The sequence below is a fragment of the Xiphophorus hellerii genome, chromosome 9 (assembly GCF_003331165.1).
Source record: "Xiphophorus hellerii strain 12219 chromosome 9, Xiphophorus_hellerii-4.1, whole genome shotgun sequence".
In the NCBI taxonomy this organism is placed as follows: Eukaryota; Metazoa; Chordata; class Actinopteri; order Cyprinodontiformes; family Poeciliidae; genus Xiphophorus; species Xiphophorus hellerii.
This window is the reverse complement of record NC_045680.1, coordinates 5,455,671-5,479,025: the sequence shown is the minus strand read 5'-3', so window position 1 is coordinate 5,479,025 and position 23,355 is coordinate 5,455,671. Positions and strand designations below refer to the sequence as shown.

General features: G+C 36.3%; 2 protein-coding genes across 2 annotated transcripts in view; both read right to left on the bottom strand.

Annotated features, from left to right (window-relative positions):
- The window catches only part of rabgap1l (RAB GTPase activating protein 1-like), a 115,836-nt gene that overhangs the window by 52,139 nt on the left and 40,342 nt on the right, over positions 1–23,355 (bottom strand). The window lies entirely within an intron of this gene.
- On the bottom strand, positions 9,250–15,743 carry gpr52 (G protein-coupled receptor 52). Its single transcript, XM_032571057.1, has one exon. It carries the CDS (start codon positions 14,119–14,121, stop codon positions 13,003–13,005), a length of 1,119 nt encoding a protein of 372 aa, XP_032426948.1. The 5' UTR covers positions 14,122–15,743; the 3' UTR covers positions 9,250–13,002.

Below are 23,355 nucleotides of genomic sequence, written 5' to 3'. Positions count from 1 at the left end.
GCCTCAACCTGACTTGATGTCTCTCTTTATTAAGTGTATGTAAACTTCTGGTTTCAACTGCTCCTCAGGAAGCAGAAAGTCACACGGCTCTTTATATACCAGACCCCTGTTTTGCTTTTGTTTTATAATCTGTCACTGCCTTCTCACTTCTGATGGCAAAGAGAGTAAAACACTGCAGAGGAAGAACAAGTTACATCACAGCAGCTCAAAGTAAGTTACTGTAGTATCTATGCTGGATTTGTGTCTCACAGAGACGGGCTCAGAGTGCATGTGTGCTTCGGGATAGAAGGACAGCGAGAGGGCAGGTGAGAGGAGGAATGAGAAATGCTGAGGAGCCAAGGGGGTAATTTGACTGTCTTCTGGTATTTAATTCATCCAAAAAGCCCTGAGAGGGGATTAGATAAGGTGCTTCTGCATCTGCTGGAAAAACTTCACTTCCCAGGGTCTGAAGTGAAGCAAACAATAAAAAACTAATTTGTCCTTGACTGTCTATTATCCAATCTTTGCCTCTGTAGGAAAATCGTTGCTACGAATTAATCCTAATAAAATAAACAATTACTTATTTCTCCTGAGTGGATTCAAATGTATCCTGGACTCTTTTGGTGGGATTAAGTAACAATGTTTATCAGAGAAGATAATGACAGAGTTTAACCTAAACAATTAGAATAGAATAGAATAGAATAGAAGTACTTTATTCATCCCAGCAGGGAAATTACTTTGCAGTTACATCATAGAGACAAGACACAATAACAACTACCACTGAGTAGTAGTTGTAGATAAAATAAAAAATAAAAATAAAATATAAAATGCTATAAATTGTAAAAATATGAATGCTGTTAATATAAAAGCAACTTAAGAGCAGTCCTTGCAAAGATTAAAAAAAAAGTGCAAAAAATATTTTACTTAACTTTTTTTTTAGAGTTGCAACACTTCAATTTATTTTGTTATCATCCCAACTAATTCTTAAAACATGGCAAGTATCAGAAACAAAAAATAGCAAACATAGAATAAAATAATGAAAAAAGGTTTGAAAATACTGTCTTAATACATGTTTATTTTACTGGAATATATTCAGAGAAAATTATGATCCAACAGGAATTATTTCAGTATTTTAGATAAGGATGTGCAGTTGCTTAGTTGGAGTATAAACTAGTAGATTTGGAGTATTTTTGAAATAATGTCTCAGAAAATGTGAAACGTTCATGCGCTAAAAATTAATAATGTGTTCATAAAGTGGGAATAATTTTCTTTTTAAGCACATTATTGTTTTTTAATTTTCACTATGATGTTGTTGGAGATAGATCAAAACATTTTTGAGAGATTTTGCAGGTTTATTATACCCCAAAATTTTATTGTTTGGAGTAAAATCTTAAAGCAAAACAATAATTATAATAATGAAGCAAATAATCATCACAAAATTATAAACTAAATAATAATAACTCAATGTATTTAAGGTAATATTTGAGTTGGAAATTATATTAGAATGCAGTTTTTATGTATTTTATCCAATTAAAAACATGGTTTCTTAATTTTCTTAACGTTAGCATTGTGGCCATATAGCCTTTAATCCAGGGGAAAGCTGCTTCCTGTTGTATTACTATATTTATGAGGGCCTGTAATATTTATGGTGTACGGGATTCCCAGCCAACACCCTTAAACAGAAAATTAACATGGTGGCATTAACCTTTCCTTCACTTAAACCAGATTAAAAATCTGACAATGAATGTGAAACCAAGCATCAGCTATTCAAAGAGAGCTCACTCTGCAATAAAGATGTACTTTGCAAGAAGACATTAGCTCTCTGGTTCAGTTTCACTGGTGCAAAGAGCACCTTAGTGCTCTGAGTCTGATACCATTTAATCATTGTGATATTAGCATGCACTTCCAGGTAGTTTCAATCGGAGGGACGTAAAGCCCTCGAATGTGTTTCTGGTTAGAGAAGGAGCTAAAATGAATATACAGATGGGGGATTTTAAAAGTGGACAACATGCTTTAAGGGGTTTCCTCTAAAAATGTTAGAACTGAAAACTAAAAGGAGAGTTGAAATAAGATGTTTTTTACCTTTTCATACCAAAAATTTTGAAAAACCTCTAAGTACAGCAGGCTTCCAGTGCTAAAGCCCTTCTCTATTCTGTAGTTAGAAACATTTAGCACCCAATATTAGAACTTTAGAGAGCTGAATTTGATTGTCTTTTTTGATCAACTGTGAAGACCAAAATTGTGATATGTAAACTGTTTATTTATTGCACCATTGCATTTTATTTACAAATATGGAAAGAATCAGACTTCAAAACAGTATATGCTTTATTTCCAAGAAGTATTGTTATAACCAAAGAAAAATTAACCAAAATACCAACTTCTTTCATTTTTGGTGCTAAGTTTATACGCTCTTAACCAACGATTTCCTTTGTTTATTTTAGGTTAGAAGCAATCTAAAAGGTTAATTATGACTAATAAGAACCATTTCAAAGTAAAAGCTCAGCAAAGGGGTGTTATGTGATTAACCAGGTGAAATTTCATACAGTGAATTGTTGAACACAAGGTTAACACATTAACCTTGTGTTAATGCTCAGCTGGCAAGATTGTTCCAGCTGAGATGAAAACAGTAATGTACTGTTGACTCAATAGGAACTCGATGTTGAGAATAAAATGAAACCAGGGCAAATTTGGACGAGTCAAGCACTTAGAAGAAATGGAAGAGAAAGCTCTTACTTTAGGTAAGTGGCCTCTAATGGAACATCAGTCCACCAAAGGCAATAGTTAGTCCAAAAGGTGAAATAAAAGTACTGACTAAAAGCAACTGGTGGACACTGAATAATCACACATTTCTGATATTTTATCTCCTGTTCAATCCATTTCAAAATACAATATTTGAGGAGGTAAATGTTCTTGTTCCTCCTTGATGAGCTTCTGTTTAAAAATGGAGAATGAACCAATATCTGTTCAATCACCAGGGCAATTAGGGACAAAGAGGCATTTACAAAATAAAAGAGACTCCTGTTAAGATAATGTCAAGCCCCCCGTCGCGCTCTACTGAGACTCCTAACTACACTGCAGGCTGCCTGTCAAGCATCAAATTCTGCTTTCATGATCAAGAGGGAATAAACACAAATTTATAAATTTGCATACAGAATTTAAAACCATATTACTTATGTGACTTAATTTGTCATTTGGTGTTACTTTGTTTCACTTAAACCAATCAATCAGTGGTGAATGAGTAGCGTTCTGTTTGTCATTTCATTCTTAATGGTGGAGAAACAGTAAGTTACACTTAAAAGATAATAAAGCCATTAAATCAATTTCTCTCATATGAGCTATCAGAAACCAGTCCTGATACTTTCCATTGATCAAGCAACCAAAATAAAAAATTTGTTTCATTAATAATCAAATTGATATGAATTTACTAAATAAAGCTGCAGTATATTTTGTAACTTTTACAAAAATATGTTTTTTGACATATTTGTTAAAATTGTCACCATTTTGTGAAAGTATAATATGAGACAGATAATGTGTGAAAAGACTGATCTCCTCCACCTTCTCTCAATGCTACTACTGCTGTCTGAAATAACAAAAATTACCAATCAGAGCCAGAAGGAGGGGTTTAGTGCTTTCAATCAACCTCGTGAACAGTCTGCTAAATGTTCTAATAGTGGAGAAACAACTTATTGTTAAAGTTACTGTTATCCACAGTCAACTGTGGCCTTGCTAGCTAGCTTTAGCATTCATGGTACACTTTGTTGTGGTGAACTAGCTGTAGCGTAGCAGACAGAAGGGAAAAGGGAGGATACAAGCATGATTAACTACACTAAGACGAAAAGTTTTTGTTTATATCTTAGGTTTGTGGTGCATTTCTATCCTAAAGAACAAGATATAAAACTTTTGATATTTCATAACCAGATATTGACATGCATGGAAAAACTTTGCAAGAACTTCATATTATAGCAGAAAGTGTGATGGCCAACGTAAGAAATGCTTACAGTATTATTATACCGCATGAACAGATCGGTACATTACTGCGAGAGAACGCAAAAGTATTGAGAGGAAACGCAAAAGTTTTGTGAGGAAATGCAAAAGAAAAAACAAATCCTCCGTGTCCCATAATCGGGCTCTGTAAATAATGGCCTAAGTTATGTTTTTGTTGCCAAAAGTAATTCTGGCAAAAAAAGAAGGAACAAAAAAACACTCTCTTTTTTATTGCCAAAATATAATTTAGGCAACAATGAATGACTTAGGCCATTATTTTATTAAGGTGACTATTAAAAAGATCCATTGAAATCCAGATTTTTCACAAGTATGATCTGCACACGTCTCAGTCTCCGTACTTCCAGCAGAAAGTTTCTGCTGTTTAACTTTCATAGAACCAGCCTCCATTTCTGCTCAGCTGATTCCACCTCCTCCGTCTCTCTCGGCTGGAAGGAGTCACTTTCTGCTCCAACAGCAGCTCTGTCTGCCAAAACTCACTGACACCGTCAGATGCAACTAACCTCTTTAAAAGCAGCTTCCACGCTGAATCCCCATTCAGTTGAATGCTGTGCAACAATGGTTCTAGCTCTGCTGAGCAAAGAGCAAGTGGAGCGCAGCTCCTACAGTGTGTTGGAGCTGGTGCTGTGCTCAGGTCGAAGTTGAAACTTGTTCAACTTTGACCACTGAACGCTTTGCACCCATGCAGCCATTAGAGACAAGATATCTATCAAACTGCTCCAGGCTGAACAGATCAATGTGGAAACACAGTTCTCTGAATCACAGGGTCTCATCACAATTTTCTCTCCTTTATTTCATCTCTAACTCTCTGACTCACCATACAAGCTTAGTTTCTATTGTTCGTTTTAGCAGGAAAAAAATGCAGATAAAATGTGGTCATTATCTACTTGTTATTTTTGAAAATGCCAGCTCTTTTTGGCTATACTTCTCTGTGGGTGAGCAGGTCAAAATGTTACATACTCTAGCATAAATTTGAGGAAGTGCTGCTCTCAGTCTGGACGCCAACTGACATGACGCCACCTCTCAATCAATCCAGCAGGTTTGTCAGCAACTGACCAATCAGCGGTCAATATTTGTCCCAAAGTAAATGCCCCTTACCTTGAGGTTTATCATTAGAAATATGCTGCAGTCACAGAGATATGGTGGAAAATAATCAGAAAAAATGGCTAAATGTAGTCAGAGGGGAACATGTACTTAAGATACGCTTTACCCAAAGCATTTAGAGGGAGGAATAGAGTTTATTCCTTTTCCAAACTCAAATAGAATCTGGAACAATGTAAAAGATGGATAAATGCCTGCGGTCGATCTCGTGAGCAGCTGAATACAACAGTGACCGATGTTACAACTACGACATCTTTGTACGAAGGTTTCGGTCATCGTTATATTGTACGTCTACTGGCTAAATCCAAGATTAATGCGTCAAGCTGTGTGCTGTGGCTATAAATATTTGACAAACATGATCAAAACATAGTTCAGATACCTACTATTAAGTAATTACTTACCCTCTTTTTGCAAGTGCAAAATGCGCCTGACAACTATGTCAAGAAGAACCCAGAGACGCAATAACAGAAAACATGACAGGTCAAATATTTAGAAAATTTAAAAAAAATAAAGTAAAATAGATGACAAATATCTTAGCGCAATGCCAGTTTTAAGCAACAGGATGAAGTAAAAATTTCATCATGTCATGGTACAACATCATAATGTTTAGACCCTCGATGCTCTGGGTCTAAACCCCGAAAAGATTATATTTGCTGCATGTTCCATAAATTGTGCAATAAAACCAAAATTAAAAACACCATGATTAGACTTTAACATTGTGCCATGTTATTTAACCTTTCAAGATCCTGGTTCATTGAATGTCTTTTTGTTTCCTCCACTTGTATTTGAAAGTGAAATCTGAAGACAGCAGTCTTTGCCACAACATTAGCTTGTGGGGAATTTACTTTAAACAAAAAGAAAACTCAAAAAATGATCAATATAAAAGTTACTAAACCCCTGTTAGAATCCTTTTGTAAGAGAATGCTCCCCTGCACAAGATTTTAACACATAGTTTAAAATAAATTACCTTTTCAAGTCTATGATTGAGAACTATAATTAGGTTGAAGGAAACATTTTGCAAGCCAGTGGATGATTTGATATTTAGTTCACAAATTATTGCCCCCAGTAGAATAAAAAGTAGTAAATTCTTATCTGAGTCTTAATAGCTTCTATTATAAAAGTTGTTTGGAGCTATTAAAGACTGTAAAGGACACACCTGTCAGCTATCAAACCACAGTCTGCAGCCCACATACTCAAAGAGTCATGCAAGATGCATGAGAGAGTCGAAGAGTGGGTGTATGAGTGTGTCCTCGTTACACCATCAAAGGCTTTTGGTGACTGCCGCGAGGCTCCGCCATCAGCACTCCGAGACAGGATCTGGCTTCCTCTCCAATTATGATTCCCCCACCTCAACAGAGGGTCAGGTGGTCCTTTCTCAATCAGGACGGAAGGAGGGAAGTGGCAGGATGGAACGGGAAAGAAAAACGTAGTCGATTGCAGGCCATTTGTGGAAATGAAAGGGAATTCCTAATATAGTCTTGGCTGTGAATACTGAGTTGGCTTGAACTGGGAGCTGCTCATTTTGGGTTGGCTGAATGGTAACTGTGACTGCAAAGCTGTCTGTTGGAAAAAAACAAAAATAAAAACGTAGATTTTGTTCCAAAAACGATTTATCTCTGAACACAGAGAAATGGCTCAAGCATTTTATATTAGTAAAAATCTGTTTTATATAGTTATGTAGAGCAGTAAAAAGTAACTTTTACATGATTCTCAAAATGTCTTAATATCTCTGTGGGTTAAAGTTGTACTAAGCATTTGACTTGTGCCTAATATCTCACTTTAAGTCTGAAGGGAACGGATTATGAAGAGCTGGAAATGAAATAGCTCTTTACAATTAAAAAAAACTATAGTAACATTAATATCAACAATGATAACGAGCATCCATGATGAATCCTAATAGTCAAGTCACATCTGTAAGAATGTGGATGGATGGAGAAAGATTCTCAGTCAGAATCCAGGCAGAAATCAAAGCATTAATATTACTTCCAGTCAGAAGAAGCATGCTGATAAAATTAAAAGATTACTTTAAAGCTAACGCTGCCAGGGGTATGAATAATCTTGGGCTTAACCATTTTCTCACTGTACTTAATATGATTCATATCCTGTCATTTTGTCACAATTTCTACTTTCTATCAGGAACACAAAATACTAGAAAACAATTAATAAGACTATTGCTTAATCCGAGAGTTAAAGATAATGTCTGCCGACTCTAGGCTGGGTGGAGATATGGTGGCTGCCACAGGAGCTTTAACTCTTCTGGAAAAGAGTTTTTTTTTTAATTTATTTTGTTTTTATTTGACTATTTCTCAAGAAGCACATTAGTGAGATCAGACATTGATGTTGGACAAGAAGCCTTCGTGTCTGCAGTCTGAACGTCATGTCACATTTTATCCGACTTTCATGTCATCAATGTGACACATGCATAATAATGTTGCACCAGAAAAAGGCAGACGCAGTAAATTTGGAGTTAAACAATGGCTATAAATTATGATTATGAACTTATATAAAATATATTTGTCACTGAAGATCATCACATCATAATCCTACCACTCTTGGCTCTGACTATATATCCAAACAGACTTGTCTACAGAAACTGCAGTCAATGCTCCACAGAAGACTGTTGGTATTAGTTGTGCTTCCTTTTTTTTATTTTCATTTATGTTATGATCTTGCAATGATGCTGTTGACTCCCACAGCTAAATAAACTTTAAAATCAATCCGTAGACGAAATCAATCTGCATCCATTGCTACTTCTTTAAACAGTGCGCTGCTGTGTTACATCAACGTTCTTCTTCTGTGCATGCGGGTTGCTTTGGGGACGTAAACCGTTCACACAGAAGTCTCACTGCAGTCACATCATTCAGGAGAATGAAAAACCACACAAAATAAGAACTTTTAGCAAAAATAAAATAAAATAACATAAAAATCAGAATTGAGATTCAAGATCTGTTGTGTGACTATAGCCTAATTTACACTAAAGGTGTTTTATTGGTCAAAATTCTGTGAAAGATACAACGGTCCTTTTATGTAAAAATCCATCCACTTGAAATGCTGTGACATTCTAATAATGAGAAAAGACAAAGTAAATTGTTTACTGTTAATTTCTTCATTTTATAGCGTTATTACTAGGATCTCTTGCTTTCTTTTTCTTTAACTGTTTCTAGAATAAAGCTCTTAATTTTGCTACAACTCTCTCAAAGCTCTATCCAACCAGTGCCACTCTTGCGCTAGTCTCCAAGTTCAAGGAAATCCTTTCCAAGATGTTTCAGTTCTCTACTTTGAACTATTTACCATCTCCCCTTAAAGCTTTCTTCACAAAATCCTAAGATAGTTACATTCTGAAGGTTTAGAAGCTCATCTGAAAGATTTCATAGGCAAATCTACAACCAGGAACAAAGCAAACTCATACAAAGTAAATATCAACAGAAGATATGATGGTTTGGAAGAGGACATACATGTCCAAGATGACGCTACATTGCAGCATAAACTCATCACTCATTCGGCAATAAGGTGAAATTTTAAATCTTGAGTTGCATTTTCTTACATGTTACTAAGAACTGGATATCCAGAACAGAATTTCAATGCATATGCTAGATGACACATTTAATAGGCAAAAATACAAAGCTACATGCAGATTGCAATTCTCCACAACTACTCACTCCTTTAAAGAACAACTGACAATTATTTCAATTATTTAGAAATAAAAATAATTTGTTTGAAATAAAAAATAATTTAATTTCAACTGATAGACTCAATTTACTTTAATTCAATAATCAATAATTAATATGTAGTTTAAATTTCTTTACTTTCTGAACGAACCACTGCGATCACAATAATTTCCAGGCTTTTACCATGGCTTCTGGCATTTGTTGCTTGGGGGGTTAATCCCCTCAGTTTCCTCTCAGTAGGTAAAATGCATGCCCTATGGAGATGAGGGGTGGAGAATGACTTGCTCAGTCCAAACAGTTCTGCAGGATACTCCAAATAATCATATAAAAAAAAGATCGTCACATAATCAATGAAATGTCTATCTATTGTCTCATACTCATTCTTGGATATAAAACACAACAACAACAATAAAAACATTATTCTTGTTCTCATGTTTGGAGAAAGATGTCAATAACTGCTCCTTTTGAAAAGAAATGAACAAATAACGTCAACAACATAGAGTGTGTACGTCAACTATTTTTTTAAACTTTTATTTGGTTCGGCAGTAACAGCAAAACCATAGTCTTTTTGACACAGTTTCAAAATAAAAAAATATATATTGTGTAATTTAACAAACTCACCTTCTACTCAAAACAGCAGCAGCCTATAAGGTTGTTTTAACACAAATAGACGCACAAATACCTTGCTTTATCTCTTTTTGAAAAGTGAGGATCACAGCAGAGTAAAAACAAGTTACGCACACTTTACATATAGTATTCCCATATACAGTATACTGTGTAAATATTTATAAACCACTTTAATAAATATCTATCACCCTCTAATTTATAGTTGTGTGCAAATGTTCCTATCAATGCACATGAAATCAAGAGGACTTGTTTACAACATGTTACAGTTTTTGACTTGCTACCACTGTGGTTTGTTCAGTGTCGTACAGAAACATTAACTTATTGTTGTTTTTTTGGGTATCTTTTTGAAATCTTTGACATACCCTGTAACAAAACAAATCATACCAGATGAAGAATAATCTGCAATTTCAGTAAACAAAGTCAATTTTGTTAACAAATGAACTGTATGAGTTTACTTTAAAAGAAACTTTTCTTTTTTTGTTTATGAGATTTTACCACATCGTTAAGTTTATACAGGACTGATCAGCACATTTGCTCTACCTGACCTAATTTTCACCTAAAATCCAACAAAACTAAAAAGAAACTAAACAAAAAAAACAAAACGCATCCCATTAAAGTCAAATGACAGCGTATTATGAGGCTAGTATTTGTTGGTTCTTCCCTTTGTTATTCTTTATATAGACCAGACAGAATAGCTACAAAGGGGAAATCTACCACAGAGGGACAGAGAGAAATCAAAGATTAAAAGCAACTCATAGTTTCAGTGGTTGTCACTGTAATCATCACAAAGTCATGGCAAAGAAAGTCCAATGGTCCTTGAATATGTTCAGGGTGGTTTTAAAAACGCAGCATTTCATGTTTATCATTTCTAAACATCCATTTCCTACAAAACAACCTTGTTTTAGGCACGTAAGCAGAACAATGTGTAGTGCATGAAAGCTGCATAAAAACATTTTGTAGCTTCACAGAATTCACCTTTCATTATTTTAAACAGAGATGAAGGCAGTAGATCATTAAGCTACAAGAAACAAACGTTTCCAGTCACATTACGATTTACCAAATCCCGTCTTAAAAACAAAGTCACACTAACTCCTAAAAAGTCTGAATGAAATCTGCTTTTTAACATACAATGATGCAATCAGCAGCTTTAAAACAAGGAAAACACAGCGCAAGCTGCAAAGAACAGCAAATGGGCGAAACACAATCCTAAAGGTACACATGTCCTCTGTTGCTTTTCTTATTAAACACAAAAAGAATCCCAAAAAGTACCTAACGTATTAAGGCTTAAACATTGCTGTGAGAGTATGGTACTTCAATAGAGAAAAGCTCCTATTGGAAACATTAATTATATTTTACCAGGAAGCGGCTGATCAGGGCTGAAACTGGAATATTTTTGCTCTTAACCAACAGATGAGAATAAAAACTGAATGCTGTCTTTCGTTCAATTTGAAGCTTGCCTCTTATCCCTTACAAAATCTTCCATACCCATGAACATTTATTGATTTTAACATGTTACACATAAATCCATCAATGTATTTTTTTAGGGATATTATGTGATACACCAATACAAGGTAATGCATGGCTGTAGAGTCAATGAAAGAGAATGCATACATTTTCTTTCATTTTATAAGCAGAATACTTACAGATTTAATCAAACTGGATGAGAAGGCACCTAATTAGTATGTAGGAGTATAAATACAAATAAATTCAGAGGTTTAAAGCCACATGTTCAGGTTGGATATTTGTGGACAATCTGGCCAGGATGGAAAATAGAAAATAAGTAATTAAAGAAACGCCATAAGATATTCTGCTTAAAGTTTGCAATCAGCCATGTAGAGCAAACAGCAAACATGAGGAAGAAGACTAAGGATGAACTTGGACTGCACACCATATCAACAATGACACATTGTAGGAGTAGCATTATGCTGTGGGGATGCCCTTCTTTAGTGGGGACAGCGTTTTGCAATTTATAACTCGATGAATGGAGCCAAATAAACAAATATAATCAAATTCAGGCAGGAAAAGATTTAAGAGAAGGTCAGTTAACTTAAGTTGCATCCAGACTTACAATGAGGCGCTTTCGTATGTATTGGACCAGCAAGAACAGACCTGAAATCAGTGAAGAGTCACTGGCCAGACTTGAATATTTATGTCCAGAGATACTCTCTAATCAACCTCACTGAGTTTGGGCTATTTTGCAAAGACAAAGGAGCAGAACTTGAGTCTCTACTGGTAGAGACATACTCTAAAAAATTTGCAGCTCTAATTACGGCAAATTATTGCTCTATTAAATATCAACTCAGGAAGTCTGAATAAAAATGAATGCAACAATGGAAACCATGTTTCATGTTTATTTTCCTCCATTATCCACCACTTTGTGTTGGTTCCTCCCATAATTTACACTCAAGTTTATAGATGTAGCATCACAAAATATGAGAAAAGGTTCAAGAGGGTCAAATGTTTGGCCAGGCTTTGACAAAATAGGAAAAGTAATTAAAATTAAAGCAAAGAACTAGTTTTCTTTTGTTTTTTAAAAAACTATCAGTATCAGATTAAAAATTGTAAAACACTTTCATTTCATTATGTAGATGCGAGTTTTATCTCATTTTCAACCCCACCACCCTTTGTGTGAGGGCTTGGTGTCATCTTTCAATGATTAAGAGAACTATTAAGAAGAAAGTGTAAAAGATCAGAAAAATAAGACATAAAAAATCAAAAATGAATAATAGAGTACTGTTCAATGCACAGATCTACAACCTATAACTGTGTTCCTGCAGCCTTTAACATTTACACAAATGGGCATGTAATTTCAGATGAGATTTATCCTTACAGCAGTTTCAAAGTACATCAGATTACATTAATCTAAACCCCCACACTTTGCTGCTCCAAAATAAAATCCACTACCATCTTCAACACATCACTCTAAAACACACAAAAAACACAAGATACATCTGGGCGACTGTCCTTACATTTGGAAAAAAATGCTTTCTTTCATTTATAGCTAATAATCACGTTAAAAATAAATAAATCAAATGCCTTGATGCCTTTGTTAAGGCGCTGATTTCAACAGTCAGATCAGTGGTTGAAGGAAAACAAACCAAATAACTAGAAAAATTATATATTCCTCAATAAATAAATAGATGAATAAATAAAAAACAGTCATGATTATGTACTTTAAGATTTATCAGCTGCTCTTGTCATGGTCACTGTTAGTGTCTTTAAGTATGTCTAATGTTAATGAGGGTCCTTAAACTGTATTTAAATAAACACAATCTTTGATTAAAAATCACAAGTATAAATAAAAGTTTGACAAGCATTAAGGTAAAATTAGATATGGGATGTTTAATTGTTCATTTTTGGGGATGTTTGTCGTTTTGATTTTGCACTCGGCCTGACATAATGCAAAAGCCTGAGTAAGCCTCTGTGGTGCGGTATAATAAAATCCATCACAGAGAGCCCACCTCTCATTAATATTCTCGGTCTAGACACTGTATCTGTCTCCTTGAAAACCCCAGTCACCATTTTATTTTGAGCGAGTCAAGACAAAACAGAAAGGCGTTTCCAGATTTTCTACTGAAAATGAACTTTTTAAGGAGAATTTTAACCCCATTAATAAAGCAGTCACTCAGATGGAGCATGAGTTTGCTCTTTTTCTCGGCTTGGGCTCTCCAAAATCCCTTTCGTCTGCACCACAGTGGCTGAAAGAGCACATAGTCTGTGACAGTCTGCGCATGCCCAAGCGAAACACACTGTTCGATAGACTATAGATGACACAGTTGCAGAAGCTGTTGCTAATGGCTAGCCAGGTGGTGATGAATGACAAGGCAGGGATATCTAACACGTGGGAACTCTCTAGAAGAAAGTAGATTATGTAAGGAAGCCAAAGCATATAGAAAACACTTGTGATGCGGAACAGCACCATGGCGTAGCGTCGATCTGGTCCGTGCCCTCCGTGATGCCCACCGCCGTTCCCCTCCCCGGGTTCCATTTCCTGGCTGGGGAACCGGGCCCTCCGTTCGCTGATCTCCCTGTTGTGTTGTTGGCAAATGCGAAAGATGTGGTAATAGGTAAAACAGACAACAAGTGCGGCGGGTGCATAAAGAAAGCACACCACGAAGCCAGTGAATATGGCAGAGGTGGGCCAAGAGTGAGCACACCATTCAAATATATCCCCATGATATCCTGGCTTACCCCAACCAAAGAAGGAGGGCAAGAAAACCAGACTGGAGTAAACCCAAATGATGGCAATGCAGCCTCGTAGTCGACATGGCGTCACCAGTTGGTTGTACGATAGTGGTTTAGTTATGGCTAGGTAACGATCCACACTGATGCAGGCCAAACAGGCCATTGAGACGCTCTTCAGAACAGAGATGACGTAGCTGAAAACCTGGCACGTAATTGGTTCCTGGACACCTGCTGGGTAGTGTAGCAGAGACAATGTGGGCACAAGGCAACTGAGACCAACCAGAAGGTCAGCGTAGGCCATCGTCTGGATGAAGTAGCTTGTGGTGTAGTGATGCAGCAGAGGGGCACAGTGAAACACAAAGATCACCGTCAGGTTCCCGACGATAATGAGGACCGTCAAAAGCACGATGACAACAGTCTCCAATATGCAGGCCTCCACGCCTTCCTTCAACCCCCATCCCAAAGGGCAGGAGTGGTTGGAGACCCTGCCAGAAAAGATGTCTCCATCGCTGCTGTTGGCAGTGAGCGTAGGATGTGTTATCAGTTCAGAGTGGTTCATTTTCTCGGTGTAGATGAGTCAGATTTGTCGTATGCCACCCATAAGCAGACTGACTTGAAACTGGAGATCTGCCTGTGTCCCTCTGATTTTTCACCACCCCTCAGTTCAAAAAGCGTATTATTCTCTCAAGCACACCTGTGCTTTTGCTCAGCATACCCTCACATCGCTGGGTCTCAATCAAGTGAACGGTGACTGGAGGAAATTCAGTACGGTCTCTGAAACAGCATGGCAACTTGTTTCTCTCTTCTTTCAAATTGAGCATGGCTGGTGATGGCAGTCGGTGGAATAGAAAAAATGATTCAACCAAAAGTGAAGTAGCATTAGTCCCGCTACCAGCATCGATCCCTGAGGCGAGTTTCCCTGCTGGTTTGGAGCCCCGATCTGTGGCCTCATCGCATGATTTTAATGAGAGTTGCCACCAGGAGGCTGGGGATTTTAAGTCATCACCACAGGGGCAGAGAGCACAGAAGATGTGAAGAAGGAAACCACACAAGGTTACGGGACAAAACTGAGAGTATGCGTCCTCCAGCAGACACTCTCCCAAACAAAAAAATTGCTTAGATTGTTATAAAGATTAAGGATTGGCTCTTCAGTTTAATTCAAAGTTTCAATTTGTGGTGAATAATAGAGGAGGCTTCCCTTATTTTGTCAGCGTCTGGAGCCCATGTATGCCCAGCTATTGTCCGAATCAAAACACAGACACAGGCTACAATAACAGTGGGATGTCCACAGCAGATAATGTCACAGCTCTTTCAGTGCATACGGCAGTGGGGGGAGAATCTGTTTATAAGGCATTACTAGAATTTGGTCAAACAAACCGTGTCAAAATGTCTCCGTCAAACAGAAAAGGCTTAAATCCAAAAGTATGAGCTTGCCTCTCAGAGTTACTGGACTGCAAGTTGCACAAACAAAACAAAATGCAAAAACATGCAGGATCTGATAGACGGGTTAAATGTCAGAATCCCATGGGGTTGGGTGAAAGGACACTCTAGGAGTAAGGAGAGGCCAGCTGACAAACTCAGAGCTCCACTCACTTCCACTCCTCAGAAATCCCTGTGGCCACACTTGCAGAGAGGGGTCTCAGAATCAATCAGTGCACCTTTCAATTATCCCATAAACTTGTTCCTGACATAATACTTTCTCCACAAGTGCTTGATGCAACCTTGGCTTTTCTAATTACTCCTCGAAAACTGTACAGGATCCTATGCCTTTGTCTTTAAGTCCATGTCTTTCACTCTGACCAAGATCCTGGAAGTTCAACAAAAGGGGGGGAATCCACTGTAGCAGCAAACCAACAAAAAGAAAGTCCCAGTTGGAGTCCCGGTTTTTAGCGTTGGCTTTTGGAAAAAGCCCCTTTTGCCTCAGTCAAACAAGGCAATCCATGTTTTGGGATTGTTTTTTTCAACAAATAAATCCTTTGATCCTGGAATAGGGAAAATGAAAAAGCAACGCAGTTATCCAAAGCAACAAGCAAAATAAAAAAAAGGATGACTGCATTGATGGAGATGAGTTAAAGCTGCAGCGAGGGAAGAGAGGGGACGAGGAGTCCCTCAGCCCTGGTGCAGTGAGGAGAGATGCTGCGACTGGCTTACACTTCCCTCCCTCCCTACACAATCTCTCTAGCTCGCACACTCAAGTTTCGCTCTCTCTCTCTTTCCACACACACACACCCAAACAAAACCCTCCCTCTTCCTCCCTGATCACCCTTCTTCCTACCCTCCTGGCTGCACCTGAGGCTCCCTGAAACATTATCCCATCTCTCAGACTGGCTTTTTTCCCCAGGGGTAAATTTAGAGACATTTCCTATTTACATATCACTTATCTCTCTTGCAGTCGATTTTCTATTAACTTACCCCCACTCCCCTTTTCCCTCCCGTTTACTCCACCTCTTTTTCCATCCTTTTCTATTTCAGCCCAACAGGTTCCAATTTTTATTTACTTTTTCTAATATACAGAACATAAAATATACAGTAGTGAAAAATACTGAAATAGACCCATCCAAAGACCAACCTCAACTATCCTCACATTTTAATCCACGAGTCATCTAACCAAAATCCCAGCATGACTGTAGGTCCTTTAGGTTACTTCATTCACAGTACATTTAACTCAAACCGTAGCACAGTTATGTCTGCCCCTTGGTTACAGTTGTCAGGCATTTTGGCCAGTTGGGAGCATCCTCTGGCCGACAGATGATAAAAAGGATCAAGTGACAGCAAATTGGCTAAGCAGCATGCCAGATGGAGGAAAAAAAGGCATTACAGACTGGAGAGCAAATCTTAACCGGGAATATTTACATTTTAATTATTACAATATGTAAGTGCATCTTAATAAATCAGAACAGAGCCAGTTGAAACGTATATATTTTTTAACACAATAATGTGGGGTCTATTAAAACGTAGGTCCATGTTGAGTGATATAAACTTACATCAACTCACTCCATTTAGTCTGTTCACTTGGGTTTTAGGTCAAAATTAGTTAAAATGTAATGTTGGCTAAAATGCTCTCAATAACATGTGAACTATCACTAGTATATTGACTAACATTAACACACTTCATTCAGTGTGTCAAGCTTAGCTTTTTATCAAAATTAGCTAAAACGCTAATTTTAGCTGCAAAGCTAACATTAGCATAAAGGCTATCACTAGGATAGTTTACCCTTTAGTGATTTACACTATTCACTATGAAAAAACAATATAGAAGCTAAAATTAGCTATATTGTGAACAAATGTTTAAGATAAGGAAACTGCCAGTTCTAGCCTAGTTTTCAGGATCCGTCTGATTGCAGAGGCTCAGTCCTTAACCCATGTTTTGTAAATCTCCCCAAACTCTTAAAAGACCTTGCTATAAAATCATCTAAATGTTTTTCTTCCACTAAATTTTTCATTCATGTTTACAGCACTGTGAACAGCTACCGTCTTTAATAATGACCATTTAGCACACAATTTAAAACTGCAAAGCTTTTATGCATATTGTTAATTAACTCTTTCCAGTGTATACAGAGTGACATTTATAGATTAAACCTAAAATTAAAGCCAAATAGGACTGCATTTCATAAAATGTGAGACATTAATGTCTAACTCTTCCATTTTTGGAGACTAACTAGATTTTAAAGATCACTTAATGAAGTAGAGAGATCATAAAATCAGAGTTCAATGGCGTATAATGGTCCTTCAATGGCAGAGAACATAAATCAAAATATTTTGCTTCATAATTACACTTACTGATTTCTAAAATATTTAGTTTAAAGAAAAAAACAACTTGCTTATAAGGTAACTATTCCTAGAGGACTAGTCTATTTGGCATTCTACAAGAACTGAAGGACAAAAAGCAGGTGACAGCATAACAAAGAATTCATCCTTTATTTCATTCTACAGAAACTTTTAAAATAATAAACAATAAAAAACAAGCTTGTCTACTCCAGTAGTTTACCAGACCATTTTTATATTGGCCAGGCAATGAAGCTTACAAAAATATGAAAGTATTACATTAATTTGAGTGGTGCTCCAAAATGATTTGCTTGTGCTGCCCACTCAATCACCCAGGCTACAAGCGGTGAAAAAAATAAATAAAAACGGATCAAAATCACTTAGTTTGCTGGACTCTCTACAACATGTTTCCTGATTTAGTTCAGAGTTTACCTTTCCTGTGCATCTATAAGACGTCAGTGACAATTTAATATAAATACAATCATTGGAAAAATGCAAATATATTCTTTTGATGTCTATTTAAAACATTTCTTTTCTTTATTAAACAAGTAACCTAAGGCATTAATTCAAATAGTATGTTTTAGAAAACAGCACAGCAGTCAGGTACTTTCACTGGAAGACAGTAATGAGATTAACTGTTACTTCTGTTGAAATTCGACAACCTACCTTATAAAAAAACAAAGGAAAGCTGTGATGAAGACAGGAAAGCTAAAAATAAAAAGGTGATGGTGTGAAAAACCACAATACTTTTAGGTAAACAGTTCTACTCTTTATGAACAGAGCCAGTCAAAGGGGATCTCTCAGCACAGTGATCTTTACCTTTAGTGGTGGACACTGATGAAAAACATGACCAGAAGGCTACCGTTAATAATTCATTCTGCTCCAAAACAAAGCCAGCAGGGCCACTGGGAAACGAAGGTGGAAGCTGATTCACCTTTCGCTGCTTCTCAGCATCCCAACCCCATCCATCCCAGGGCACCTGCTGATTTCAGTCTCAACTGAACAGCTCTGTATAAGTGAGAAGTTTACATCTAAATTAAAGGGTGTTTGGCTTCAAAGCACATCAGAAAACTACAGCAAATATTTGTCCTCTTGTTTAAAATCTCTTGACAGTGAGAAGTTAGTTTCATGATATGAATCATGCTTAAGGGAACTTTAATAGTCTGTTGTAAATGATAATGTTACATTTTGTCATCGTAAAATTGAAATGGGGGTTCCGCCAGGAACCATTTTAGGCCACAATTTTTTTAATGATCTCCCAAATCTGCATCCAAATAAGGCTGGTAATAATTTTCAATTCTATGTGGACAGGAAAACATTAACATATTGCTAAGGGAAATTCTGATGTGGTAAAGAATTAATGCATAATGACTGAATGGATGAGTTTATACAGAAAAACTATACTATTCTTAGCTCTCCTTTTAGAGAGTTTTTGATGCATCAATTAATAAATTACACTCATAATTTTCATGTCCATCCTCTAAATCAGTTCCTAATCAGGATCCTGCATATTCAAATCCAATATATTATATTCCTTATTATATTACGGTACACCAAGTGTTTAAGCAAATGTTTTATAAAATCTGATTAAGTTTATACAAATGATTAAATAACAAAATGCTGTATCATGAAAAAAACCAAGAAGAGAGGTTTGAGTAAACAATTAGTGAAATGTCTTTATTAACGTCTACAACAATAGAGAAGCTCTTGTGGGTCTGCATTATGGATGAAAAAGCTCGATATTCCCAGAGCTGTCAGAGTACAGTCTGCATAAGACTGAGACACAGAGATGTTGTGACCAGAGAAGATGCTGGAGGCAGGATCTTCCTAATCGGACCTGTCATAACCGTGTCAGAGGAGCTCAGAGGCTATGCTAATTTACCCACAGTGAATGAATTCATCACTGTACTGCAGCACATTTACAGTCATAACAAATATCATGCAAGGCTGTTTTATTAACTTCTTTAAATAAACCTATGAAAAATATTTGCCTCTCCTATATAGTTACTTTTCCTCTTGCTGTGCTTGAATTTAAGTAATTCTGCAAAAAGTTGTCCTATATTGTGCTTGATCACTGCCACCACAGTTGGCAACCACTATCTTACACTTTTCCCTATAATAAATTAAGCTGTTATTTAAACCTTTTTTGATCTGGTTATTTTTGTAATTTTTAAACATAAGTGTAACAAAAAATCAAAAGTAGCAAAAATCTGTAAGACAACTAAGACTTTTTTAACAGCAGCGTAAATCTGGAGTGACACATTGAATAAAAAAAATGAAGTTGATTAATTTTTGTTGCTTTCAAGGTTATCACGTGTATTTTTATAAATGCTTCTAAAGTATTTGTTTTATTTTGATGTATTATTTTTATTAGTTAGCCACGTGGCCTTTAAAAGCCATTTTAGTTAATTTCAGATAGTGTATGTGAATGGGAGCATGAGAGATGCCATGTAAAGAGTTATTCAGAAATTAGAAGAGCAGTTGTGCTGTTAATAGACTTATTTTGCAAAGAGGCCATAATGGAAACAGTGTTGCTGAGCTGTGGAGCTGCTTTGCAGCTGGTCCCTTCAGATACCAGCATGGGGATTAGCTATAGAGGAGGTTGTGTGTACTTATATAAGAAGATGTGATTGACAAGACTTTGGACATTTAAAACTGTATTTTTCTCCCCATTCATGACTGAGAAGGCGAGTTAGATTTGTTGAGGACACACCCATGTCAGGGTAACAATGCTTATATATAAACATGAGCAGAGTCCAACTATAGATTCGCCTAAAGAGTGTCAATGTCGAAACGCCAGCACTGAGGACCTTCAGACACTGCTTACGCTGCATGTTTCTAACTGCCATAATTGAGCATTAACTTTTTCTGCAATCCACAAGGTCAGAAAGATGTACAAACAGCATGTTTGTGAATATCTGCATGGGGAGTTACCGTACCACATTGATTTTAGAGAATGCTAAAGAAAGAAAATATGACCTATGAGCAAGGATGAAATTTTACTGCAATTTAGAAGTATGACAGATTACATTGTTGCAAGATTAGCTGTATATTGTGGTGAAGCATGTCTTGAATTTTCAACAACACAAAATACGTTTTTAAATGTTTTAGCAGAACCATGCTGTGGTCAGAAAAGTTTTAATTTTTTATAGAAATGTGTATTTTTTTAAATTCGAAACTGTATTTTTTTTTGTAATTTAAAAATTTTAATATATTTTTGTTTCATTTATTGAATAGACTGTTTACACATTTTAGAAAAAAATTAATGTGACAACAAACTGGCTACAGTGATTAAGATGTCTCTCTAAGTATAAAGAACTTGTGTAGAAACAATTGTTGGATCAGGACCCAGGCTGCTTCTAACTGGTTCATCAGTCTCTCCTAACATTTCCTCCCCCAGACACGCAGCCTTTGGAGACAGAAATGGGACTCACACCAAACCTGGGAATCCTTGAAGAAGATTTTGCAAACCAGTTGCAATAAGCATGGTTTTTGTTTGCGTCCTTGTACGGTTAGACTAGTTTAGTTGAAAAGGTTTGCAAGATGTTTTTTCAGTGCTGAGAGTTAATTCTGATTAAGGCCTGATCAGAATCTTGTTCATGTGTTACTTTTTGCCAGATTAAAGTAAAGACGCGAATCAAAATTATGATGTTAACACCTATATTTGGGCTTTTGAAAGGCTGGTAGTCTATAAATGCTAGATCTTTAATCAGCTTAGTATTATTTTGAAATTGCACTCTTGTTGACATTTGATGTGCAAGTTAATTGGTTGTTCATCTTTCTTTGTTAGCTTTTGTATGATCTTATTTGTGTTTCTTTTGTGTTATTAATCAGAGGAGATATTAGTAAGTAGATTATTATTAAATCCTTGTATCCAATAAACATTGGGTTGATTCTTCTAAACATCTCTAGCTGAAGTATAATCATATTCTAAATTAGATTCAATCCTGAAAGATATTCAGACATGTTTCTTCTTTGAATGCGCAGAGGAGACCACTCAATGGAAAGGTCAATGATTTTGATAAAAACTGCAGGATGAAATTAAAAGGGAGAGAGATGGCATTTGATTTCTCTTTGTAACTGCAAATTGTTTGTATGTCAGCTGGATAACTGCTGCAACTTATTAATCATATAATTTAAAATAAAAACAAATGCAGAAAAAACAGTTAAAATTATTTGGCATCTAAGCTTAAACAATCCAAGCACAATGGTCAGAATGCATCTCCAGTTTTATTGATTCTGTTTAAATTAAGTGATTTGTCAAAATTTGTAAATATATATACATATTTATGTACTGTATATGAAGGAATGACTAAACATGTTTGTAATAGTTGTCAGTATATAGCGAAGCAATTCCAAGCAACATGATTTCATTTTGTGGGTTTATCTGCAATGAAGCAAACCAACGTAATGCTGTCAGAAAACATCCACTTTCAAACCCCACACTCAAATGTCTGCAGTGATTTCCAGAATACATGGGATTTGTGAGCAGCTCACCACCTACACAGTTTCCAATTATCCAAATATCAAGTACTTAATCAACTGAAGGAGAAAGTTGACACAAAGGCGAAAGCAGAGACAGAATTGTCATGGTGACAACTTCAAGACAAGAGAAGCCCGGAGAACCTTGCAGTTACCATGGCAGCTCATCTTATGTACATTGTACTCCATGTGTGCGTGTGGGTTATCCGGCGGGGGCGTAGTATTATTACAGCTGGGCTACACGGCTGTTGCTACGTTTGAGTGAATGACAACAATGAAGACTGTCACCAAGTTGGCGAGTGGCCGAAACATAAATATTATACAGAATATTAAGCATCTTATGCCACCAGATACTTCAATGAAATCAATGCTGTAAAATGGTGCTTTTTTATCTGCATCACATGGTCTTCTTTAGTATTGTGATTGTGCAGCACTTTAAACATGACAGCTTTATTTACATTGTAAAAGTGGTAATCCCTTTCAATTTGGTAACATGTAGTTTGTGGGAAATCCCTGTACCTTACACCAGTGAGATGAATGTTTTTCAGACCAGAGAGTGTATGTGCAATTTGGAACAGTAAACATGTAAGAGGTGAAGAACAAGAAAATATTAAACAAACTACAATAGGTAAGTTTTGTTAAATTGGACATTTATAGTAGTAATAATGTGACAAACAGTAAAGTTGATGAAGTATTTTTTTCCAGTCATTTGGGACATCACAGACAACCTGCACTGCTGTAAGAGTATTGTAACTTTGTTTTGATGGCATAAAATCATACCAGCTAAAAAGCTTAATTATAGATTTTAAACACAGACACAGATCTCATCAACAACAAAGAAATGTAATCATATCTAATCAAATTTTGATGACTGCCATTATTTACTCTGCCAAAATAAAGTAAGATGTCCAATGACACAAATCACAAGGTTGCGGTTATTTTTGTTCCAGCCACACATTTTCCTTCCACTTAATTTTCATATAATATTCCTAGATGTTGCACTCTGATTAGCCAGCTTCTCACTTTTTGCTGTAGAAATGTCATCAGGAGTTTTCTGAATGTTTGAGTGGGCGATTTTTATATTAAAAAATTTTTTTTTGTGTAATATTTTACATTTTTGAAAGAGTTAATTTTGTAGCAGTAGCTGTAAAACATTTTTAAAGTTAATAAATAAAAGTATGATGTACACCTCTACTTGTTAATATATACAACATGAGTTTCACTTTTGTGATGACATTTAGATATTCTCATTTATTAGGATACACCTGTATTAATAGTCTCAGATTAAAGGCTTTCAAAGTTGTGATTTTGTATACATGATCTTTGTCACCAAAGATTTGTACAAAAGCTCATATTCTGCTCATCAATGCCAATATTTTCCCAGCTAAGGCAAATGGCTGAATGATTGAAACTAAAGTTAAAAGGGAAAAAAAAAATCAATTTCCTTGACGAAACGCTCTCCTTGAAAGACCTTCAGCCCCATACCGCCTGCAGTGGTGGGAACTGCTGTTCCGGGCCTCTGGTTACAGCCATCAAACGTGAGGAA

Coding starts and splice junctions, on each gene's coding strand:
- gpr52 (XM_032571057.1), bottom strand. CDS start 14,121: ATGAACCACTCTGAACTGATAACACATCCTACGCTCACTGCCAACAGC.